Source organism: Corvus brachyrhynchos, unplaced genomic scaffold, assembly GCF_000691975.1.
Source record: "Corvus brachyrhynchos isolate BGI_N302 unplaced genomic scaffold, ASM69197v1 scaffold34, whole genome shotgun sequence".
NCBI lineage: Eukaryota > Metazoa > Chordata > Aves > Passeriformes > Corvidae > Corvus > Corvus brachyrhynchos.
This window is the reverse complement of record NW_008238126.1, coordinates 6,803,462-6,826,343: the sequence shown is the minus strand read 5'-3', so window position 1 is coordinate 6,826,343 and position 22,882 is coordinate 6,803,462. Positions and strand designations below refer to the sequence as shown.

Below are 22,882 nucleotides of genomic sequence, written 5' to 3'. Positions count from 1 at the left end.
GAAGGTAGGTGCTTCTTTGACTATTTGGGGGTCTTTTAAAGTATGTGCAGCTTAGGGCTCTTGGTGCAAATAAAAGGAATGATTAGACTAAAGTAGGAAACATAACTTTAACCTAATCAAGCCCTAGTTGTCTGAATGAGTAACACCTACAGTGATTAAGATACTCTGCAGAAGCAATAAGCTAATCATGTTCAATAATAAGGAATAATAATCATATTCAATTCATTGCATCTTTAGATTTTTCACTGCATAGGCTTTTCTTTCAAAGACTGAAAGAAATGGTGGGAAGGAATTTTTATGCTGATGGTGAGCTCTGGTGTATTTGAGGACAAAACTGGAACTTCAGAAGCTTGATATTTTGGGAAGAGTACAGATAATTACTATTTACTGTTGTCTCCTCAGCTGCAGCATATCAGGAAAAAGTAGCTAATTTCAATTACTCTTCCTTTAGAGATGGTTACTGAGGGAAGACTTCATCAAGGGTAGTTTGCTGCTGCAGAAGACTTTATCCAGGTGCTGGCAGAAGCCAGAAGCTCTTTGGTGGTCCTTCTGCTGCAGGGTCAGAGAAGGGGAGTCCTTTGAGTCACAGATCTAATTTCACATCCCTGCAGTGGTGCTGAGGGCTGAATGTGCTGCAAATGCATCAGTAGGGCTCTGCTGGCTAAAAATCCCCAATCTAAGGAAGCAGTTATCCCAAATACCAGCATGGGGATTTGGAGTGTATTAAAGAGGAAGCCAGGGCTGTGCCTCTCAAGAGCACTGCTGGTGTGGGTTTTGTTTTTTGGGAGTATTTTTCAGGGGTTTTAGCCACGTTACGGCACCATTGTGTCTTCCTTTGGTTTTCTTGGAGCAGAAGTAGATGAGATCTGAGTTTAGAGTGTTTATGGTAAGCATGGGAGGCAGTAGAGATTGATTGGCTGCCTGCTGGAATATAGACTTTTATCAAAATTTATTGAGCAGGATACAGGTAAATGTTTCTTTCTTTTAATCAAGGTTGATTAAATTACAATCAGAAAGATGCCCCTGCTCCCTTAGGCACATCACAACACTGTTATCATCTCAAATTCATCCAGCCTTTCAAGAGGGGGTTTTATTAGCTCTTCCTAATCCCCAGGTAATTACTGTAGATGAAGAGATACTTGTAGAGAACATTTTGTGTGAGGAAAAGGAGCTCACAGGACATCAGGGGCCCTGATAAATCCCATGGTGCTCCGTGACAGGAGTCCCTGGCTCCAGGCACAGCCACCTGAACCCTCCTGGGCTGTGTCCCCTTTCCTGGGCACAGAGCAAGTGTTCCTCCTTTCTTTCCACCACCAGCACTGCAGGAAGAGGGGATGATTTGGATGATTGGCACCGCTGCCCTTTTATAAAACAGCTTCATGATTGCACGAGGTAGGAAACTCAGCAGGATCATTAATTCCTTAAGATTTCCACTTTTTTTCATTGCAGCTGCCTCCAGAAAAAGGTTCCTATATCTGAGCTTTCTCTATTTCAGAAATCAGCAGATTTTGTGGGGAACTTTAATGACAGTGACAGTAAAACAAAAGCAAACAATCAAACCTAGACTGTTTTTTACACTTTGATATTATTTACTTGCTAATACAGGGCTCCCTAAAAACCAGACTATCTGTACACACCTATTCCAGTTTTAAATGAAAATGGCTTTGCTACTGCAAACAGAGAAGTTAATCATAACTGGCTTGTTCTACAAAACACACTCTCAGCGATGGGAAAGGTCTGATTTTTTTTATTTAATTTTTTCCCCCTCAAATAAGGAAACTTAAATTACTTAAGGGACTACTTAGCTTCCACTGGTGCAATTAGATTAACATAGGAGGAATTTTGATTTATTTCCAGAAATGAATATATGTTTCTAGGTCAGTAACTCTATTTAGAACAAAAGATCTTAAGGGTTTTTTTCCAAAATAAATCCAAATGTAGTGTTGGCTATGCTGCTCTCCATTTGAATTTCAGTTTAATCTTCATCTTACTTTATTCCCCTTTTCTTGAGAAGTGCAAAAGTGTTAAAGTTCAGAAGAAATACATGAATTGGGAAAGAGGGGAAGGGATAATAAAATGATGAAGTCAGTCACCCTGAACCAGTACCATAAGCCAGACAGAGGGACAGGAATGTTCACTAACAGCAAAATAAGATCCAGAGCAGTAGAACTGAAAGTTAACGGTGCAGCCATGAAAGGTGGGATTACATTGAATAACTGGGCAACAAAAACAGATCCAATCCAATTGATAACTTAAAACAATCCACAAGGAGGAAAAATAGTAATACATGACTCCCTTTCAAAAACCAGATTTCTGGATTTAGCTCCTTGTATGCAACCTGGAGGAACATATCATATTTATCAATGTTATCAATTGAAATAAAATGAAATGTGCATTGTGTTGCAGTGCATGTGTGTCTGGTTTGGTAATTTATCTGTTGACAAACTTTATAACAGAATTGTTAAAACTCGACCTTTGGAGAAGTGAAAAATCAAAGAATTGAGCCTCTCTTCAAATATTTAGGATGCCATGTGAGACTGAAAATTAACTACTGTTACTTGTGGAAAAGCAGCCTTTAGCAAAGTGTTAAATGTGAATTTTGAGGAAGTCATGTGTATCTATGCTGGTTAAAAATAACTTACCCATTAGATGTTCAGTATAATACACCTTCTTCTTGATAACTGAGCTGCCCAGGGGAATGTATGGTAAGTGTTGGTTAAAAAACAACCTTAACTCCTAAAAATGCCCAACTCTTCCTCCTCCCCCAAGAATCCCTTATCAGTCCTTGAACACCAAATCAGGATCCAGTCTGGGCCTACCTGTGGAACCTTCACAACCACTTTTGGCTGCAGTTGCAAAGATTTTATGACTGAGGTAATAACCCCACAGTATCTGAATTTGCAGCCTAATAGTTAATTATTCTCTATGTGCCAAGTGCTGTAGTTCACATGTAAACAGTAGTTGGAAAGCAAAATAATCCTCCACAGCAGAATTGTGTCCTGAGGAGTATTGTGTTTCCATCTCAGGAGTGGGATGCTCTGTTCTTGTGTTTCATCTTCTTGGAGGGTCTAAAACATGACCTGTTGTGTCTAAACATGGTTTGTCTCCATTGCCAATAATGCTTATGCAATGTAGTCTCAATACTAACCTGAAATATAGTTTGGGCTCTTTTTGTATTCATGGTTGATTTTGTGAACCTTTCTCCTTGCTGGTGATGTCAGCAGAATGTCTCTACTAAATTATGGATTAGTTATTTAATCAAGCTCTGTGCATTATTATAAAAGTCCCTTTTTTCAGTTTTCTCCTGAAAAACTGACTAAAATTTTTTTGATTTGCAATGGCATTGAATGAACTTCTGACAAATAAAAGCCAGTTGTGCATCCTGCACCTCTGTCTAGTCATGAAAATGTAAAACGGGAGGTATGTGTCCAGCAGGCCTTGCTACTGGAAGCCAAAGAGATTTTCTGTGTCAGTAACAAAGGAATACAAAATTCAGAGTCCTTTCCACCAACTCCAGTGCATCTTTTTTGGTGGATCCTGCAGATGTTTGCTTTAAAACATCTGTTTGTCCTGGTGTTTCTTTCCTCAGCATCTTGAATCACAGTTGAGCTGGTGCTGCAAGACCAGCTTGGGACCACCAGACTTGCTGGTTTAGCAGTTACATCTGGTTTTATTCCAAATTATGGTTTTGTCCAGCTGTCTTTTAAAACCATCTCCATGAGTTGCTAGGATACATTTCTAAAAGTGGAAACTGTATTTGCACAGCTTCAGTGTGAAAAATCTTTGTATATCACTTACTTCTTTGCCAAGGCTTCCTTACAAGGCACTGCTGAAGTTTACCAAGCTCTCCAAATTGTCACACAGTCCTGTTTCTTTGTTTGTGGTAATCAGAGAAATAATGGCTGATGAAATGAATCCTGTTTTGTCTGCTATTATTGACTCCTTTGCTGAGCAGTGGCGTTATTCAGACTCAGGATTTTTAATCAGCTCAGTCCTGACCAAGGCCAGTCCTGCACGTGTGGGTTCTGCTGTGAGTCGAGCTTAAACAGCTGCTTTTGTTGCATCCTCCAGCCCTCAGAGCATCTCTGTGGCCTTCTCTGGACTTGCTTCAAGTCCTTCTCATGTTGAGGGCCCCAGAGTTGGGAATCAGATCATCTGAAACAAAATTAAACCCACACATTTTCCTAGGGAAAGGATTGAGGTTGTAGGCAAAGAGCTTGAAATTTGTGCAGGTGAAGGATGGGCAGCACATACCACCAAAAGGCAGTGTTAGAGTTTGCTCAAGTTCTGCATGATTTTTAAACTTCTGTTTGCCAAAATATGATCCCAAGGATGAAGTGTTCCTCATCTTACAACATCTGCTGTAACCTGCCTTGTCTTACACTGTTTTCTAAAATGTGAAGGTTTTTTGACATAACAGTAGTCTCCTGACTATAAAATCTATACAGAAATATATTTAACACCTAAATTTATATTTTGATCGGCCACATCAGGCTCAGTGTTAATGCTTTTAATATAAAATAGGGTTTTTGTGGGGGGCATCATGTAGGAGGGCAACTGAAAGAAAGAATTGGCATTTAAACCTTGAAAGAATTCTTCTTAAATGGTAGTTCTGAGATTAGACTTGTTAGCCACCATGGTGATTCTTTCAAACCAGCCCAACAGGTCTTTAAATAAATGCCATGGCCATAATCAACTATCAGATTACTCTGAATGCCCGCAGACTCGACCAGAAAGGTCTAAGGGAAAACAATTACAGATGAAACAAAACATAGCATTTAAATCTCTGCATGAGAAGCAGCCACACAAAGGAAACACAGACCATGCTTTAATTACCTGGGTCGAAGAATGTTTAGAAAATTAATACTAGGATACTGGCAACTGAAAGCATTTATAAGTGTTAATGCCCCCCCTTTTCTTCCCTTTGATTGAAAAGGTCACTGACAGAACATAGCTCTGTGCATACATGGTACCTTCAGCACACCTGGGAGTGGTGGCTGCCGTGTCTTTGTGCAGCTCCTGCAGGTGTCGGGGGACTGAGGGCTCAAGAGTGGTGCATGGCTTCTTAAAACGGCCCCCAGAAACACATATTTTTATTTAAAAGCTTATAAAAGGAGCTGCATGGGTGGTGACTTCCATCCTCTTGTGATTTTTTCAGGTGCAGCCTTTCTAAGCTCGGGTGTACAAAGGCGACCTGAAGTTTGGTCATACACAGAAGGTTTTAATTCTCGTGTGTCTTTTCTCTGTTGTTCAGGGAAAACTTCTTAACTGATGAAATGTAAAGCCATTCCTTCCATTCTGTCCTGGAAGTAAAGAATCTTAGACACCCATAAGCTGTTCCAGGGGACTGAGGAGGAGAACCTGCACAAGGCCTCGGTGACTCTTGCACCTCACTGTGGGCATTGCTGAGGGCTTCCTCTTCATTTTCACCTTCCAGTGTGGTGCTGGAATGGCATGAAAGAAAACACAGTAAGGAGAAGAATTAGGCTCATCTTTTTCTGCTTCAGGAATGATGGTACTATACAATTTCAGTTGTACCTCCTGGCGGTATATTAAAAGATGAAGTGTAGGCTTAGGCAGCACTTAGCTGGGGAGGAAAGTTAAAAGATTTTACTTCTGGCAAGCCTTAAGTTTTTAGGGTATTTAATAGGGATATGGTGGGTAAAATATGGAATCCATCCTGTGGGTGATGATAAAAGCAAGGACTGCTAAAAGCAAGAGAAACCCACAGGTAATCTGAATGCTGCAGCAAGGTCAGTGCAATGAAGGAAATGAAGATCCTGAAGACCTTTTCTTTGCTTGCAATAGCACTGAAAACCTTGGAGTTGTTATTTGCTCTCGTCTTTATGTGATCACCTGGAAGATGGCAGATGGGTTGATTCCATGAATCTATGAATTTTTCCGTCTCCCTGGTACTGCAGGAGTGTTGCCTGCAGCTTGGAGTCATTCGTGATCTCTCCCTGGAAGGGTTTAGATCTTGTGGAGCATGTGGATAATGACAGCCATTGTAAATCTACCCCTCTTTCCTTCTGGTAATCTCTTAATTTTGGTGGAAAGACTCTTATGCATGGAGGGACCTCACAGAAGCCTTTTTTTTTTTTTGGTTTTCATGTTGATCTAAGCTCTAAGGAAAGACAAGGCTCAAGTGTGGTTTTTCCTCAGCATCCATCCATAGGGTCTCTTCTATTGAACCATCTATTTTCCCCTGCCTGGTAGAGTGAAAAATTCATAATATAGATGAGACTTGACTGAAATTGGCCTTAAGGTTCATGTGTTAATCCAGGGAGGAGCAGGCACAAGAAGGGAGGATGGGGGTTTCCATTGCTTTGCACATTCCCACATAACACCCAGGGAGTGTGTGACTGTGTTCCTCTTGTTTCCTTGAGAAACCAGGCTAAAAATAACAGCAAATAGGAAGTGAAAACAATTCTGTTACTACATAGTACATTGCAAGGGAAAAACATTCTCCACGTCTCTGGATTAGCAGAGTGTTTGAAGCTGCGATAACCCAGTTGTTAACAACCATAATTTAGATGTGGGTTTGGTTTTTTTTTTCACATAAATATGACTTATTTGAAGTACATTGAATTAGAAAACTCATGAATAAATATTTTGACATAATCAGAATTATATGGCTAGAAATTGACCTACTTTGCATGACAGATGCTTGAGAATCCCCCAGCTAATAGCAGACTAACCTGGCATAGCAATGCCCGATCTTACAATATTCTAAGCTGCATACAGACATTAAATTATTAGATTGTTGGGCTTTTTGCATGGAGATTAGACACAGCCAATTTTGTTTGTAAATGAATAAGTTATAGGCAAGTTACTGAGGAGCCATTGGGGTGCAGTCCAGAGAAGGATTCCTGCATCGTTTGATCAGTGTTTTCAGCGTGGTCTCGAAAAATCTGCTAGAGGTAGAAACAGCCAGCAAAACTTGATGGTACCAGCAGCCAAATAATGAGAGAATTACACCAAATAGACAGGTCTTACACTCTCCAGAAGACAAGCACAACTGCAAGAGGAATAATAATGTTTTAGAAATCTTGTAATATTGTGATGGTGTAAATAAAATCTATTTTTCCCCCTGCAGCTGCTCCTTATGCCAGTGTTGATTTCAGCAGACTGATTTTATCTGCGTGTCCTTTCAGTTAATATGACAAGGATTTTCTGCAGGTTAAGTTAACAGAGAACTCTGACCTTGGGAAAAGAGTCTTCTCAGTTTAAGTTGATATGGATTCTTATAAAAAATCATCTTCCTTTATTATTTTAACAAACACAGGTGATGAAACATTTTAGGTGCTTATTGCACAGAATAGTTTTTTCAAGCTTCATAAGTTTTTGTTGTTCAGTTCTGGCACAAGTAATAATAGTGATTTTATTTGTAAAGTACCATGATTTTTATTTTTAGTGGGGGAAAAGTACCTTTTTCATGGCTCAGTTTCAGCAAAGATAACCCTCCTTTTATTTAATCCATGCAATGAAAAATAATAACACATTCCGTTTTAGTAGCCCCTTTATTTGCTTCCCGGTTGTTTTCTCTGTTTTCAGAGAATCTCTGCAGATGAACTCGACTTTGTTCAGACTTTTTTCCTCAAGGTCTTCGGGGGAATGTTTTGCTCTCTTGTAATGAACTCTTGTTAGCACAAAGGAAGTAAAACCACGTGTATAATATTGGCAGATCTGTTCTCTTTCAAGCCTTAAGCAGGGCCAGGCTGAGACACAGCTCCTACCCTCTACCTTGATTTGCTCCAGCTGCTTCAAACTTCCTAGAATTAGGTTGAACCATCCCTTTAGCACCCATATTTCTTCCAAAAAGGATCCAGGTCAGTCATCCTTGCAGTGCCCAGCTGCCAGAAACAGCATTGTGGGCTGCAAGCAGAGACACCTGTAGGTACTGCTCAGCTGGGGATGAAGCTCCTCCTTGCAGGGAATGAAGGCATCATTCTAAAAAAGAGTCATGTTTAGAGGACACTGATTTGCAGCTGAATTTGGATTCTTTGGAAGCTTCACCAAAAGGCAGGAGACAGAGGTGATTACTTGGGTTAGTCACAGTCACTGCTTTAGGGGCTTGTCTCTGGCTTGCAGTGTTCGGAAGAGGATTGGTAGTGATTTCTTTCTGGTTGCTCTTCAAGTGAACAGCTCTGAAACACCGGACTGCTCTGCAGGTGGCTCAGCAAATGTGTTAAAATTTGTAAAAATTTTGGCACTTGGCTAAGCACTCAGCTTTGGTGTTTTTTTCCTGCTTCTCTTCTCATACTAACAGGCTTTTTGGATTCAAACATGGTCACTTGGGTCCTTGTGCCCTTACAGTTCAACCCAGCTTCCCAGTGTCTTGAAAAGGTTCCCAGCTTTTCCTGATTGAGTACTTTCCTTTCCTTTTACTTGGCCCAGAGTTAGCTGGTGGGGTTTGTCGGTTTGTTTTTATTGTATTTCATTACTTTCCCAGCAATTCACTCTCAGTTTCCTGAGCTCCAGCCCAAACACTTTGGCTCCTTGATACCTGATCAGTGCAGTTCCAGGAGCAGAGGAGTTCTCCTGATGTGCTGATCCTCTGTGGCTCTACGCACAAGAGAGATGTGCAAACCCCAATTTCTTACCTCTGGAATTCGCTCTGGCACAGGGGTGTTTTACTTCTTATCAGCAGTTTGCCCAAGGGTGACTGCCAGCGGTAGTCTTTTCATTCCTGCCTCCTGCTGCCACTTTGACAATAGGAACGGCAGCAGGAGGCAAAAATGAAAGGACCAGATTGAAAGAAGCACTTTGCCATCGTTGTAATTTTGAAATTGATGGCGTTTTTTAGCCCCAACTCTCAGGAAAAAAGCTGCTTTCCTCTTTGCCTCCTATTGTTTTTCCAACAGGGAGAGACGTGCTCTGATGTCGCAGAGGCAGTGGGAGGCCAAAATGAAAATAATTTTCTTCCTGAAACATTGGATAACAAAGTGTGAACAATTTCAGCAGGGACGGAGTGGTTTGTTGTTTTGTTGACTGCCACGTGGTGGATACTGGTATTTCCATTTGACTATGGAAAATAAATAGCACCTGCTTTTCTTATGGAGTTAATGTGATATTAGGATAATTTCTAAGCACCTGTTTACTGTGGGGTTTTTTTAGCGTGATGCTTTCATTCTTTTCCTTTTTCTGCATGAGAATAGATGTTGTAAGGTGGGTGTACAGATCCCTTCTGAGGCCACGTGGTGCCTTTAATACCATGCCCTTGGAGCCGGTTTTTTAAGGCAGAAACTTACAGGTCTGCACATTCCAGAGGTGTGTTTGACACCAATATTATCAGAACTAATAATCCAGGTGTAATTGTCAGGGCCACTAATTCCGTAGGAGGGAAGATGAGGATTGTTCTGCAGTTGCACTGTCGTTTTCTGTGGAGTCTTTGTTCAGAGGGATCTGAAGTGGTTCTGGGGTTTAAGTGAAGTGGGAGGAGGGGCTGGGGAGCTTTAATTCTTCAAGAGTTCACCTTGTCTCCCAGAAGACTGAGTCCTGTGATTTAGGTGAGACTTTATTTGCACTGGGGCACGACATCAGTGAAGGAACACAAGCACAGCCCCAGACCGTGCAGTTTGCAGATGTTCCCAGCCTGGTGGATCCACATTCTGCAGAGCACTGACATCAGCCTTCAGCAGAACGAAGTTCTGCACTGACAAAGGGGATGGCTGGAAGGGGAAGGGTGGCCCTGGCACAGGGCCATGACTCCATCCACTGTGGTGCACAGCCCCGTTCCTGTGCCTGCACACAGCTCTGGTGCAGGGGGAACCACAGAGGTGACAGGAGAGGGTGAAGTTTAAATCATTGAATGGCTTTGTCCTCCTGCTTCAGCTGTTACAGTCTATTGCTCTTGTCTTTGAGGATTTTAGTGTCTGTAATTAGTTATCTTGAATGGAGAGATTTTTTTTCTCTTACTGAACATGTGAGAAATTTGGGAATGTTAATCAGCAGAGCATAACCTTTTCTTAACTTGCTCTTTTCATAGTCCCAGGGAATTAACATTTGTCTTAGGGCAGCACAGGAATCTGGTATTTATATGAAGGGAACTGATTCTCCACCCTTTCTCTTTCTTTATACATAACAAAAACTAAACTCTTTGATAGGCTCATCAACAGAATACATTTTGTAGGCTTTGAAGTGTAAATTGTGAATTTGTGTGTCTCGACATGACTTTGGGGTGCCGCGTGTAAACGGGTGCGTGTCTGTGTCCTGGATTAGTGAAAGTCTAGTTAAAATTGTTCCTGAAAACTGCATGCTTAAAGCCAGATCTAGGGAGACACATAAAAGCAGCTTGATTATTTTTTTTCATGAGTTCTGAGCTCTTACAGTTCTTGTAGGGTTAAAGAGGAGTCAGGGAAATCCAGCAACTCTGCAGGTCTTGTTGCATGTTCACATACCAAAATAATTAATTCGATGCTTGTCTGTAAATGATCAGTATTCCTTGTGTTAGCTAATTCTTCTGCTTTAAGGTGTTTCTCAGTGCTATGGTGGAGGTTGGAAGGAAAGGCAATTTATCTGACTTTCCTCTGCCCCAACAAGTTCAGGTTTGATTGGGAAATGACACATTCTGGGGTTATTTAACAGCCCCTTTGGACTGGACTCTCCTTGCTGCTTTGGAAGTCCTTTAAGAGATTTTTGGCAGCAGATGGTGTCAGCTGAGTGCCCCACTGGGACTCTTTTGCTCGGGCATGTGAGTACAGCTGTAATAGGTCCTTTGGTTTTCAGAGTGGTTGGGCTTTTACGATGCCCCATCCAAATGCAGTGCACATATTAATGCAAATTAAGGATCAATGTAACATCAGTTACCTTTTCTTAGCTGCTTTTAGCTCAGAAACAACTGATTTGGTGCTGACACCCAGGCAAGTGGGTAAGGAATGAAATAGTTGATGACCTTGTTTTCCCAAGGGCTTTATGTACTTGACATTTTGATGTCTGTTTGACTTAAACATTTACCCAAGCTTTGAAACATTAGGTGGACAAAGATTGCTAAACTGTCTTCTGTCTCTTAAGAGGAGAGTCCACAAATACCTGTCTTCACCCTTCCCCTCTGGTTGCCCAGAAAACATAATTTTAACTCTCTAACAGCAGAAAATGGACTGCCAAGTTTCCCTTGTTTCACTTCTGGTCATTCCCTGGGGCTTGCTGAACAAGGTTAGTACCCCGATATGAAGTTTTATTGCAGGGTCTCATTTCACTTTAAATCAATGTAGAATTGGGAATTTCAGCTGCTTCTGCACACAGCCTGTAAAAGGCTCCTTTACAAAATGACTTTCAAAGATTTATGAAGACTTGCATGGTAGAGAGGCTGAAAGGAAGTTTAATTACATTCAGCTTTTGGTCATTTCTATGTCTGAAGATGTGCCCATATACTGTCATCTCAAAAACCATCTAAGAAAATAAAATTGATCAGTGAGCCTTCTGGCTAAAAGGAAAATGAGTGCTTTGTCATCTGCCCGTGGAGCCTGGGTGCTCAATCACTGCCTTCTCCCGGGTGCTCGCCCCAAACTCTCCATCACTGAGATTTGTCCCAAGTTTTAATCAAACATTATTTTATACTGAGGCCTCCTCTGTAAATAGCAGAACCCTTCTTTTGACGTATTCACACGGACTTCACTGTAGTATAAAGAAATAATTCAATCCTGTCCATGCAACCATTTTGCTTTGGAGATGGTAAAAAGTGCATCCTGTTCATCTTGTATTAAGTGTTAAGGTAAAAACTTGGCAAGTGCAGTTGCTGTCACCTGATGGACAACATCTCTGCTTATAAAACTGATCAAGGACAGAAAATAATATGGGAACATCTTTTTTCCTTACAGAGGAGACGTGGTTCTAGGAGTGGGGCTGTGTAGGTGCCTTGGAGTACAGTAATTCTCAAGCTAATAATGCCAGAAGCCATAAAATCTCTCAGTTGGAGGTTTTGTGAACAGCAGCGCTGAACAATTGGGGAGTACTGCTGAGATGATAGTCTGAATGATGATTGAGTTTTCCTGGAGAGCCTTTATCTGTGCTTAAAATTGGAGGTAATGTTTTTAAATTAAACCATAATAGAAGTTCATTGAGCCTTCGTAGTGGTTTCTGTGTCCCCTCTTTACGTGGTTTATCATTTTCTGTGGAAGTATTCTCAGTCTTTGCATTCAGGACAAATTGCTTTGCTGTCTTAACGGGGCATTAAAAGCACTCCAGAGCAACAGCTTGCAGACTTTTCAGGAGATTTCCTGTCAACTGATGAAAGGAGAAGTTTGCACTCAAGTTGTGCCCTGTACTGTGACCAAGCTTTTGTACAGGGACTTATATAGAAAATTGATGCTTATTCCCCTTGAAATTTTAGCATGCTTTTTAGGGTTGTACCCCCATAAACAGGTTGTATTTCACTGTCAGTAGTTTTTTTCAGTTGCTAGGGATTAGCCTTTATCACTGAAATGAAGTGTGAAATCCAAAGTATGTCTTCATTTGAAAGACAGCACTGCTTGATGTCGTGAGCAAATCGTGCTGTGACTGCGCTCTGGTCACTTGAGATGAAGTATTGATCTTGAAATTAATCCCTCAAGTATCTGTCCTGTTTAAAAATAAAGAAAATGTTAAAAATGGCTAATTGCAAGAAACTAATTTGAGAAGTATTGTTAGAGGAAGAGAATGCTAGTGCTGGCACCAGAAGTTAAATTTTGGGCACACAGACTGCTAGGTATAATGTGGTTTCTTTTCTAAAATGTTATGTTATAAAAGGAAAAAGATTTTATTTTTCTGTGGCAGATCTGTGGGTGCCACACAGGAGGGTTGGGCAGTTGTACTCCCAAAGATGGTGACAAATACAGGACCTAGCAACTCTGTGTTTCCTAGTTCTAGCAGAAAATTTCAAAAGTTAGATTAACAGATGCCAGGGGAATCTGAGAACTTGGGGGTGCTTCTCAGTTTTAAAACCCCAAAAAAGCATTCTGCACTGAACTTTTTTATTTTTGTGAAGGAAGAAATGCTTTGTCAGGGTGCTGTGGTTGTGGTATCCCTTTGTGTGATGGATCATTTTGAGCCCTCTGTGTTGGTCCTGAGGTTCTGTGAAGCCACTGAGGAAAATGTGCCATCAAGGAGAGTAATCAGAGTTATCTTCATGATTCCTTTTAGTTCCTGCTGTACTGAAATGTGCATTTAATTGCATGTGAGTATTTTCTCTTTTACACCTGCTTATGTACTTAGGGGTTTTTTTTTCCTAGGGAAATCTGTAGTTGATTAAAATTGCTGTGAGTTTTCTTGGGATAATTGACATGAAATGAACCTGTGCATCGTGTGTGTGTATATGTGCAAATAAATAAGATTATGCATGGGTGTATATGTGTGTTTAGGTGCATATATATGCACAGCTAATGGGAAATACCTTTCACTTAGCAATTAATTTAGGAGTCTTCAGTCTGTGTGGCATCTTAGAGGTCATTCTGCACCACAGTGTTTTGTATTTTCCGCTGCGTTGATGCTGTAAAAAACCCATAAAAATGCTAATTGCCCCAGGAAGATGTAGGCTGTTTATAAGTGTGTATGGGATTGTTTTTCAGCCCTGTGATACAGAAGGAGGTGTTACTTCAGGTTTATAATTTGAATGTGTACATAATTTGAATGGATGCAACTTTGACAGTTTATTAGTTAGAAAAGGAGGGGGGAAAAAGACAGCGCTGTGTCATTTTTCAGCGGATTGATTGCCAGGAGCATGTTATTGACTTTGGTGATAATATCATTATATATTTTACAGTCATAAAATCAAGAAATTCAGATTATGCCCTGAGGGCTTCCCACATTTAAATAAAGGATATAGCCATTTCCAGGGTTATTGGTTTAGATTAGCGGGTGCTACGAGGAATGCTGAGTGTGTTGTGAGGAGGACAGAAAGAGCAACAGTGTTCTCACTCCAGCGGGGCTTTGCTTTATTTTCTTTTTCTGTTCATGAAGTACATTCACTTACAGATCCCCTGGGAGGATGAACAGCATTTGCTCTAAACTTTAGCATATTAATACAGCGTTAGCTTGGTGTTCTGTGGGGCTGAGAGCCGGAATCAAGTGTAATCCTTGGCTCGTACCAAGAGCGAGGATAAGGCTTCTTGAAACGCTTACTAAAATACCCAGTGCCTGGGGAGCAAACCTTGGGTGAGCTTCAGGCTGCAGAATTCAGAGCAGTGTGGGGAGCCAGACAGACACAGACACAGCTCTCCCTCTTGGTGGCAAAGGCGGGTGATGGGGCTGCCTTGGGCGCAGCTTCCCAAGGAGCCCCAGTGGCTGCTGCTGCTGGGCATGGCTCTGGGAGCACCTCTGGAATTCAGCTCGGGCTGCTCCATCCTGGATCTTCTACAATAGATTATCTCCCTCTTGGGATGTTTGCCAGTCACCCCTTGGGACTGACTGGGCTTGAGGCTGAGCTGAGTACTTGGGGATTTGGGTTTGGGGCTGTCTCTAGCTTGCTTGAGGGAATCTTGGTTTAATTAAGGTATAGTGCCTTGAATAAAAATGACTGACTGCATTACAAACCTTGTTTATGACTTCTGCAGTGAGATGGATAAAGTACCTTAATGCTGATCATGCTGCTAAGCCTCTCTCCACTTCAGATGGGAGCTTGGGAGCACATTGCATCACCCAGCTCTGGGGATTTGTTGTTCTCTTAAAAGACCATGAAAGTCCAAGTGCAATGTCCCAGCTCCGCAGCAAAGGTCGTGTTTTCCTTCTCACAAAGAAGCAGGGGGTCCAGCTGGATCACATAAGGCTCAAGGGTGTGTGGTGACATCTACAGAAGTAGATAAAAATAAAATAATTACTCTCACATTTACATATTAAGGGCCTCTGAGGATTATAAATCTATACACTGCAAACAAAACTTCTCTTTGCCTGAGTCAAGAGTGGCACATTTTCTAATTAAAAGTGACTACCTTTCTAACTGAATTTGTATGACTTTTTAGTGCATTTTTAGCTTCTGCGTTTTTTCTCATTTTGTGGAATGAGAATCAAATTGATTTTCGTTTTGATAATCTTGTTCCATTTTGGACTGTAAATTGCTTGTGTTGAGTTGTGAACAAATGCTATGGTTGTTTCTTATGAACAATCCTTATGCTTATGAAAAACAGTCTATGAAAGCATTTTAGAGCAAAGCCTTGGAAAGTACCCATTGATCTCAAAAAGTGTTGATACAGACATTTAATTCAAGGTCATTTTAGAATGATGTAAGGGTGCTGGTCCTCTGAAGAACTTGGGTAGATCTCTCCCTGTGCAGGGAACAGTGGACACCTACAGTGGACATCAGCTGCTCACCCAGAGTGATTTGGCATCTGTGCTGTTCTCTAGTCTAGAGACCCTAAAATAAGATTTCAGGAAGTATGTTGTGGACAGAAGAGTGGTTGTCATTAAACACGGGCTTCTAATTTGGCTGCAGACTATGGCCTGATAATGATTTCTGACCTAAAGCCTCAGTGTTCCGTAAAACCTTTACAGGTGACTCTCCCCCTTTGAATCATTGAGATGTTACCTAACCCCAAGATGTGCCTTCACAGTATTTGAATAAAACTCAGCTCTGGCAGTAAGTGCAGCCCTGTATCCAGAACAATTTTCCTTCCCAAAGGTTGGGACCCATCCAGTGTGGTGGCAGGGACAGCTGGAGAGCCAGGCTTGATGGCAGAGCTCCACTGATGAAGGCAGAAGCTGCAGAGTAGCAAAGATTGACTCTGCTTGTTACGTGGAAGGAAAGATTCACTTCCCTGGGCGTGTTCCTGGCATGGGCACAGCTCTTTGGTTTAGTGCTTTAATGTTATCACTCGCCCTCCTCTGAAGCCTGGGAAGAATTACAGCCTCACAATTCAGGCACCTCTTATTAATGCAGTTCCAAATACAGAAAGAACCTTGTTCGAGAACTGTCATTAAAATAACCCCACCCTTTTTGTTTCAATGATGAGATGTTTATGACAGTCTGAACTAATCTGCCTTCCAGAGTGCCCAGAGTTCAAGTGAAGTATCACCATCCATAAATCTCACACCTCGTGGATGCTGTAAAATCAGCTGCCCTGACAGTGTCACATGGTAATTTCCCAAGCAGGTAGGGAGTTTCTCAGTGCTGATTGCAGCACCAAAATTTGGGAATATGGATGGCTATAGATCAGAGGAGACCTGGGTGTGTGCTGAGGAGTGGTGGCTTGCAGATGGCTGATCCACAATGTAGGGCAGTGTGCATGTGCACTCAGTGTGCTCTGCACGGGACATATGCTCTGGGGTTTCACGGATGAATTTGCAGTCTCCAGCAATTTGCAGCTTCCACCGCTGTTTTATATATCTACATCATTTTCAAGTTGATGATTTTTCCCAGTCATTTATCCCAAAAGCACTTCATCCTGTTTAATCTGGGTCATAATTGACATGGGACTTGTGCCTAAGCAGCCCACTCAAATAGTTGTGTTTGAGTGGGCTGTTAATGGCAGGGCTTTTGTTACGTGCAGTAAAATACAGCAGAGGTTGAAATAAGCATAAATGTTAAAATAACAGATGAATGCAAGGTCACAGTCATGACTTGGACCCAGAAGAGACTCTTGAACACTTGACATGCTCCTGCTGTCAGCTCACAGCTGCCTTTGGCTCTGACGAAGGCGTAAAGCTGAAGATTCCGGGTAAGGAAGCTGTTGGAATTGGATCGTATTTATTGCAAATCAACAGGATGTCTTTGCAAGTGTAAAAGACATATGGAAAAGTCCACTGTTATTGTTGTACTTTGTTGTGTCTCCAGATGTTTTCCCTCCTGCCCCGCTCCAGAGGCTGAAAGTGGGAAATGGTTTTTCATTGTTCTTAGCTGATGGTGCCAACATCTGCCTTGACGCTTCCCTGGGGAATGATATTAGCACTGCTGAGAGTTTCCGATTCATCACTTGTGTCTCATTTGCCTTTTTTTTTTTTTTTTAGAAATACAAGATAATGTTAAGAGCATGAAGTTTCAGCCCTGCTCAATTCTTTTGAGGGGTGAGAAGAAATCAAGGGAAACCCTTGGGTGGCTGCTGAACTATCGCAACAGCACTTATGAGCTGCCTTATTTTTAAAGGGCTACAAATGAGGCATTAAAATTTGCTCTGAGCTGATGTATTTCATTGAAAGAAATAGTATTTGTGAGCTCAAACATACTTGAAGATCTCAGAATGCTTAAAATAGCTCTGGTTTTTAATATACATTTAATCCATCCTTAGTTCCCAGTGCTCTGCGCTGAGGGGAAGGGAACCAAATGAATATCTTCATTTGGAGTGCTCTTTGCTGGTCACATATGCTTGTAATGGTATTGTAAAGACTTAATTCCATAGTTTTGAACCTCACTTCTTGATCAACTTGAGAGGTGTGTAAATTAGCAAAGTTTACCCAGGTGTTGATTGCTGAAAAAGGAGCTTTTAATAGACATGTGAAATAAACAGCATTTTTTCCCCAAAGCTTCTGTACTTCTTCTTATCAATAATCAGCTGTACAGTATCAGATTATATTAATTTTAGTGTATTAATAAAATTTATTATATTAATAATTTTTAAAAAAATTGCTTATATCTGACCTTTTAAATTGGAATGAGCTCTGGAGAAAGTTTGGGCCAGAATTTTCAAATGTAGACTAAGACTAGATTCTGACCTGTGATTCCTTTATAGCAGGCTGTGGTTCCTGCCTCATTCCCTTTCATGAGCTGGAAGAACCTGTGACTAGAGCCTTTAGGTGGCAATAGTGTAAATTTTAGCAATGTCTGTCCATGTTTAGGGAAGGGGTTTTTTTGAGAAATCTTTTGGGTCCAAGAAACTGAAGATTCTGCAATATCTCACCGTTTTGCCTGCTTCTTTGTGCCTTGGCTGTTGTTTGTTTGGTTGCAGTTATTTACAGCTCACTGCTGGGTTTTTTTTGAGATCCTAGCAAGAAATTCCACAGGCAGCTGCGAAATACATGTTTAATCAATTTTAGGAAGACTGATTCCCTAACTAACATATTTCTTCCAGCTGAGACACGGTAAAAACTGTTCTGCAGATACTTGGGGAAGGGGGGGGAAGTTTCCCTGACAAAAATGTCCTTTTTCTGGGTTGTTACGATGTCATAGTCCTGTGGTTCAGGTAATTTAGGTATATTGGTGTCATGGCTTAACCTCGGCTGACTACAAAGTGCAGGCACTCAGTTCCTTCCCAGCAGGATGAGTGGAAGAGAATTGAAAGGGTAGAAGTGAGAGAACTTGTGGGTTGAGATAAGAATAGTTTATTAGTTGAAATAATAGTAACAGTAGTAGTAGTAGTAATTATAATAATAATAGTAATATTACAATGAAAGGAAAAATAGCAAAAAAAGGAGAGAAAAAATCCCCAAGCTTTTTTATTAAGAAACATCTTTTTGCCTTATTTTAAGCTTCTCAGGGTAAGCCCATGAAAGCAGCCTTTGCTAGTTAAGTTGTTTCTGTGTATGTTTATGTGCAAAAAGAATAGTACCAGGAGTTTTAAAGCAGCAGTATTCTATAGGCGAATAATACAATTTGGGTTTTCCATCTTTCAAATGTTAGTAGTGTCAATATTGCTTGGATGAGTCATTTTGTAAGGAAATAGTAGCATGTTTCTGTTAGAGTTTTGTCTGCAAAATGTAGAATTCTCCTGTGTGTTGGGATTAAAACAACTTGTATAGACCACAAGTTTCCAGATCCACGAGCTGTGAATCAGGTTTATCTGTTAATTCTGTAAACCTAATTTGTGTGCAAATTCCATGCAGGAGATTTTGTGTGGCAGCAGTTCCACTGCGAACTCCTTTGAGGTAGCGAGGCCAAAAGGTTTCCTTGAACGAGCACTTCCTTCTAATTCCACTGAAATATTTGCACGTGTCGGGGTGGGAGTTAGATCTGCTTTGCCACTTGGTTGTGTTTGTTTGTTTCCCTCTCCTGTAAATGCCTCGTGTCCCTGTTGTCTTTGCAGGTCAGGATCGCAGCGAAGCCACTTTGATAAAGAGGTTCAAAGGCGACGGCGTCCGGTACAAAGCCAAGCTCATCGGGATAGATGAGGTTTCTGCTGCCCGAGGGGACAAGTTATGCCAGGACTCCATGATGAAGCTCAAGGTGCAGTGAAACTTTCAGTATTACAGAGTCAAACGGAGCAGATGTCAGCTTGAACTTGGGCTCATTCTCCTTTCATGACACTGAGCCTTAGTCTGGTTAATTATGTATTGAAATCAGTCAATTTTGCATGAACTCCTGCCTGGTATTGCTTATCCTGGTTTAATTTTAATTTTAATACATTATGTCTGAGTTCTGTAGTTACTCAGTGATTGACACCGCTGCAATTTGTCCACAAATTACCAACAACACACTGCAAATTGAATAATTTTATTATGCAAAAGGGGAAGTAAACGACTACGGAGGAAAATGGGATATCAGAGCATTTTCTATGACATTTCTAATCAACTACAGCACTGCCTCTGGCTGTTACCTCCTGTGAGTGACAGTGGTGGGTGTAGGCAGCCAGATTTAGGGGGGACTGGTGTCCTCACTGGGAGGAGAATGTCTATCACCAGCAGTGGCAGGGCTGATGTGTTACAAAATCAGGCAGTGCACTGAGAGGATGGGGCATGAGAATGTAAAGAGGAGTCCCTGGAGTTTTGAGGAAGAAATGAAGCCATGACAAAGGCAGATTCTAAAATACCAGTGGTGTTGAGGGTGTGCTGTCTGGACCTGACAGACATCCCTCTATGGCCCAGTCTCTCTCAGAGCATGAGAGCTGTCTGTAGGAATCATTCTGTCCCTCACCCTGGGGCATATGGAAGGGCTTGAGTCACTGGGAAGGAAGGAGCGGTTGTGTTTTCCTGGAGTTCAGTGTTGGCTGCTCACTTCCCATCTCCCCTCTGCACTGCAGGGTTACAAACCAGGTCTAGCAGCAAACCCTCTGCTGTTTTTTCCCTTTTATTTCCCTTCCAGCCCTCTCTCCAGCCTTAGAGAGGTGATGGATTTTCCATAGCTGGTTTTTTCAGGAGGAGAAATCACTAAATGGTGTCTGGTGCACTACCAGCCCGCGGGGTTCCAGTCCCGAAGACCTGGGAGGAATGAGTTATTCATTAGGGAAACAGCATGGGGTGACACTCAGCTTATGGTTCAACAACCTAAAAGCAAGATCTGGGAGGTGATTTACAAATCAGTTTTACAGCAGGCAAAAGTTAATCTGCTCCAAAAGGTGCTCTGTTGGTATTTCACATCTGCCACAATATTCCTATCTGATTTAAATGTGTGCTGGGTATTTCTCATCATGTCATAGTTGCTGGCACTATGGGGAGAGTTGTCACTGTTCTGCTGCACAAACCTTTTTGTCTCTCTCCTCCGTGGATTAAATATTTCCACATCTCCCAGGTGCCTAATTCCTGTTTGCAGGTGGCAAGATTGATCTAAATAGTCCTGGGAAATGACTAAAACTGTTAAAGAAGGGGAGTGTTAGAAATTCATGTTTGCCAATAGAGCATAAATTTATGGACTCTGGAAACCCAGTGTCCTACAGTGTGAATTTTAAGGCCACCCATAAAGTTTTGGGGTGGCTTTTGACATCATATCCTTGTAATGGAAGCAGCGAAGGTCTTAAAATCTAAGTTAGCGGTTCTTGAAACGTGTTGGAATACAGAGAACCAGATAAAGCCTAAATACTTCCATTTATTTAGGAGTACAATTGATTATATTTGATCACAGTTCAGTGTTACTGGTCCGGGCAGGCTCCTGAGAAGGTGGAAACAGAAGTTACTGTTCTAATTACGCTGTGGGAGAATAATGCATGAGATGATATCAGCAAGTTGTCTTACAAAGTAAAGGCCTGAGATTATTAAAAAAAAATAACCCTCAATACCAGTTTTTAACAGCCCAGGTGCAGTTTGATTTTTAGAAGAATATTTTTTGTCTATAAAAACCTCAACTTGTTTATTCCAGATAAGTGTGAAGTGAAGTAAGCTAAAGTCGTTGGCATTTTCTCTCCTCTGCTGCTTGCTGGGTTTTTTTCCCTATTTAAAAAAAATAAATAGAACAGCTTATAGCTGGGAAAAGTGTGCTAGAAATGACCTTCAGCTTCCATGAAAACAAATTTCATGGAGGATTAGCTAATGCAGGGGTTGGAAGTGGGAGCACATTTGAAATGCTCTCTGGGTAGCATAAAGAGATGTGGTACCTTGAAAAAAGGGAGGAAGACAGAAGTAAGGAGGGGACTGTTCCTGGAAGGTCTTTGAGTTTTCCTAGAAAAGTGGTGAATTGTCCACAAGCAGATCTGTGGCTCCTGGGAGAGTCATGAAGCCAACCAAAGCTGCTCTTTGTTTCCACAGGGAATTGTTGCTGCGGCTCGATCGAAAGGAGAACATAAACAAAAAGTCTTCTTAACAGTTTCCTTTGGGGGAATCAAAATCTTTGATGAAAAGACAGGGGTAAGTAAAGTGATCGTGGGGTGAGACAGAATTCAGTCTTTCCCTGGTTCCTTTAGAAGCGTTTCCTGGCTGGGCCAGTGGAATCTCACTGGTGCAAACACACAGGAAGCATCTCAGAGATTTGGTAAAGGGTTATCATCTGTCAGAGCAAGCCATTGCATCACTTGTACAGTGTAGCTTGTGTGTTGTCAGTGGTAGAAAAATTGTATTTTGTATGGAGTGGGAGGTAAAAGAAAATTTGTGTTTGGCTGTGTGAATCTGCCAAGCAACAACTTCCTCAGTAGCATCTGGTTAAGGGAGTTGCAGAGACTTTCATGCCTTACACAGTTTCTGCCACAGCAATACCATGTTTGATTTTTTAAATTGCTCTAAAAGAAGAAACCTAAGCAAAACATTACACTACTTAGATATAAAGCAACAACACACAAACTGTTTTAGTCATAATTAAGAAGATTTTTACAGCAGTTTAAGCTCTGCCTTGAATTTTAAAAAGCTCTTGATTTAATCTTTTGGAAGATTAACTATTTAACACGGTGCCAGAAATAAAACCCTACTGATGGTAGATGAAATTATCTTTGCCAGTTAATTTATATTATTAGAAAATCAATGTCATTGAGCTCACTGATACATAATGCAAGTAGTTAGTAATGAAATGCTCATTTGGGATGTGTTGTGTAAAATATCCAGGCAAAAGCTGTGTTTCAGAGGGCATTGCTGGGGTTACAGAAAACAGGAAATGTCCGAATTAGGGCTGTCAGTGCAAATTGCACTCCAGCCACAGCTGCTGTCCTCAGATGAAGCCTTTTCTTGGGGAAATAAAAAAGAGGGAAGAGAAAGACTATTCTTTTTGTACTTGTCTCTGAGTGTGTCTCAACCACTGGAATGCTTTGCACAGTATAAAGAGGGAAAAGGGGACATGTTTTGGGAACAAAGATGTGCTTTATTCCAGCTGCCTCTCCTGCAGCTTCCTGCACACTCTCCTGTCTGCAGCAAGCGAGGTGGGGACATGAGAACAGTCTCCCTCATTTCATAGCTCTGACATCCCATACTCTAAATCTGACATAACTATATCATCCTTATAGTAAACCTGTCACTCACCCACTGAGGCTTAGAATGAAAGCCTTGAATCCACCTTGCAGATGTCTGCCCCTGAGCTGCTGGAGTGATGGACAGGACTGTTGAGTTGTCCTTCTTGGAACAGGGCTGTGACAGAGGGATGTGGGGGTTTTTACGTCTTGTTTTGGAAACAGGAGAGTCGTGCTCCCCATGCCGAGGGTTTGGAGCAGAGGAGCGTGAAATCCTCTGCCAGGTCTTCAAAGCCATCATCCCCTGGGCTTTTTTCCTGCTCCCCATGCCGAGGGTTTGGAGCAGAGGAGCATGAAATCCTGTGCCAGGTCTTCAAAGCCATCATCCCTTGGGCTTTTTTCGCAGCTCAGGTCTCTCCTTGTCCCAGAGTTTCACACCCTTGTCCCATTCATTCTTCGTACTC

At 41.5% G+C, this 22,882-nt stretch overlaps 1 protein-coding gene across 1 annotated transcript in view; it reads left to right on the top strand.

Moving 5' to 3' along the window:
* DAB1 (DAB1, reelin adaptor protein) overlaps nt 1–22,882 on the top strand; it is a 210,696-nt gene that overhangs the window by 133,143 nt on the left and 54,671 nt on the right. Inside the window, exons 3-4 of the mRNA XM_017733495.1 lie at nt 18,924–19,063; nt 21,295–21,393. Of these exons, the coding sequence (XP_017588984.1) occupies nt 18,924–19,063; nt 21,295–21,393 (239 nt within the window). The remainder of the gene's footprint in view (nt 1–18,923; nt 19,064–21,294; nt 21,394–22,882) is intronic.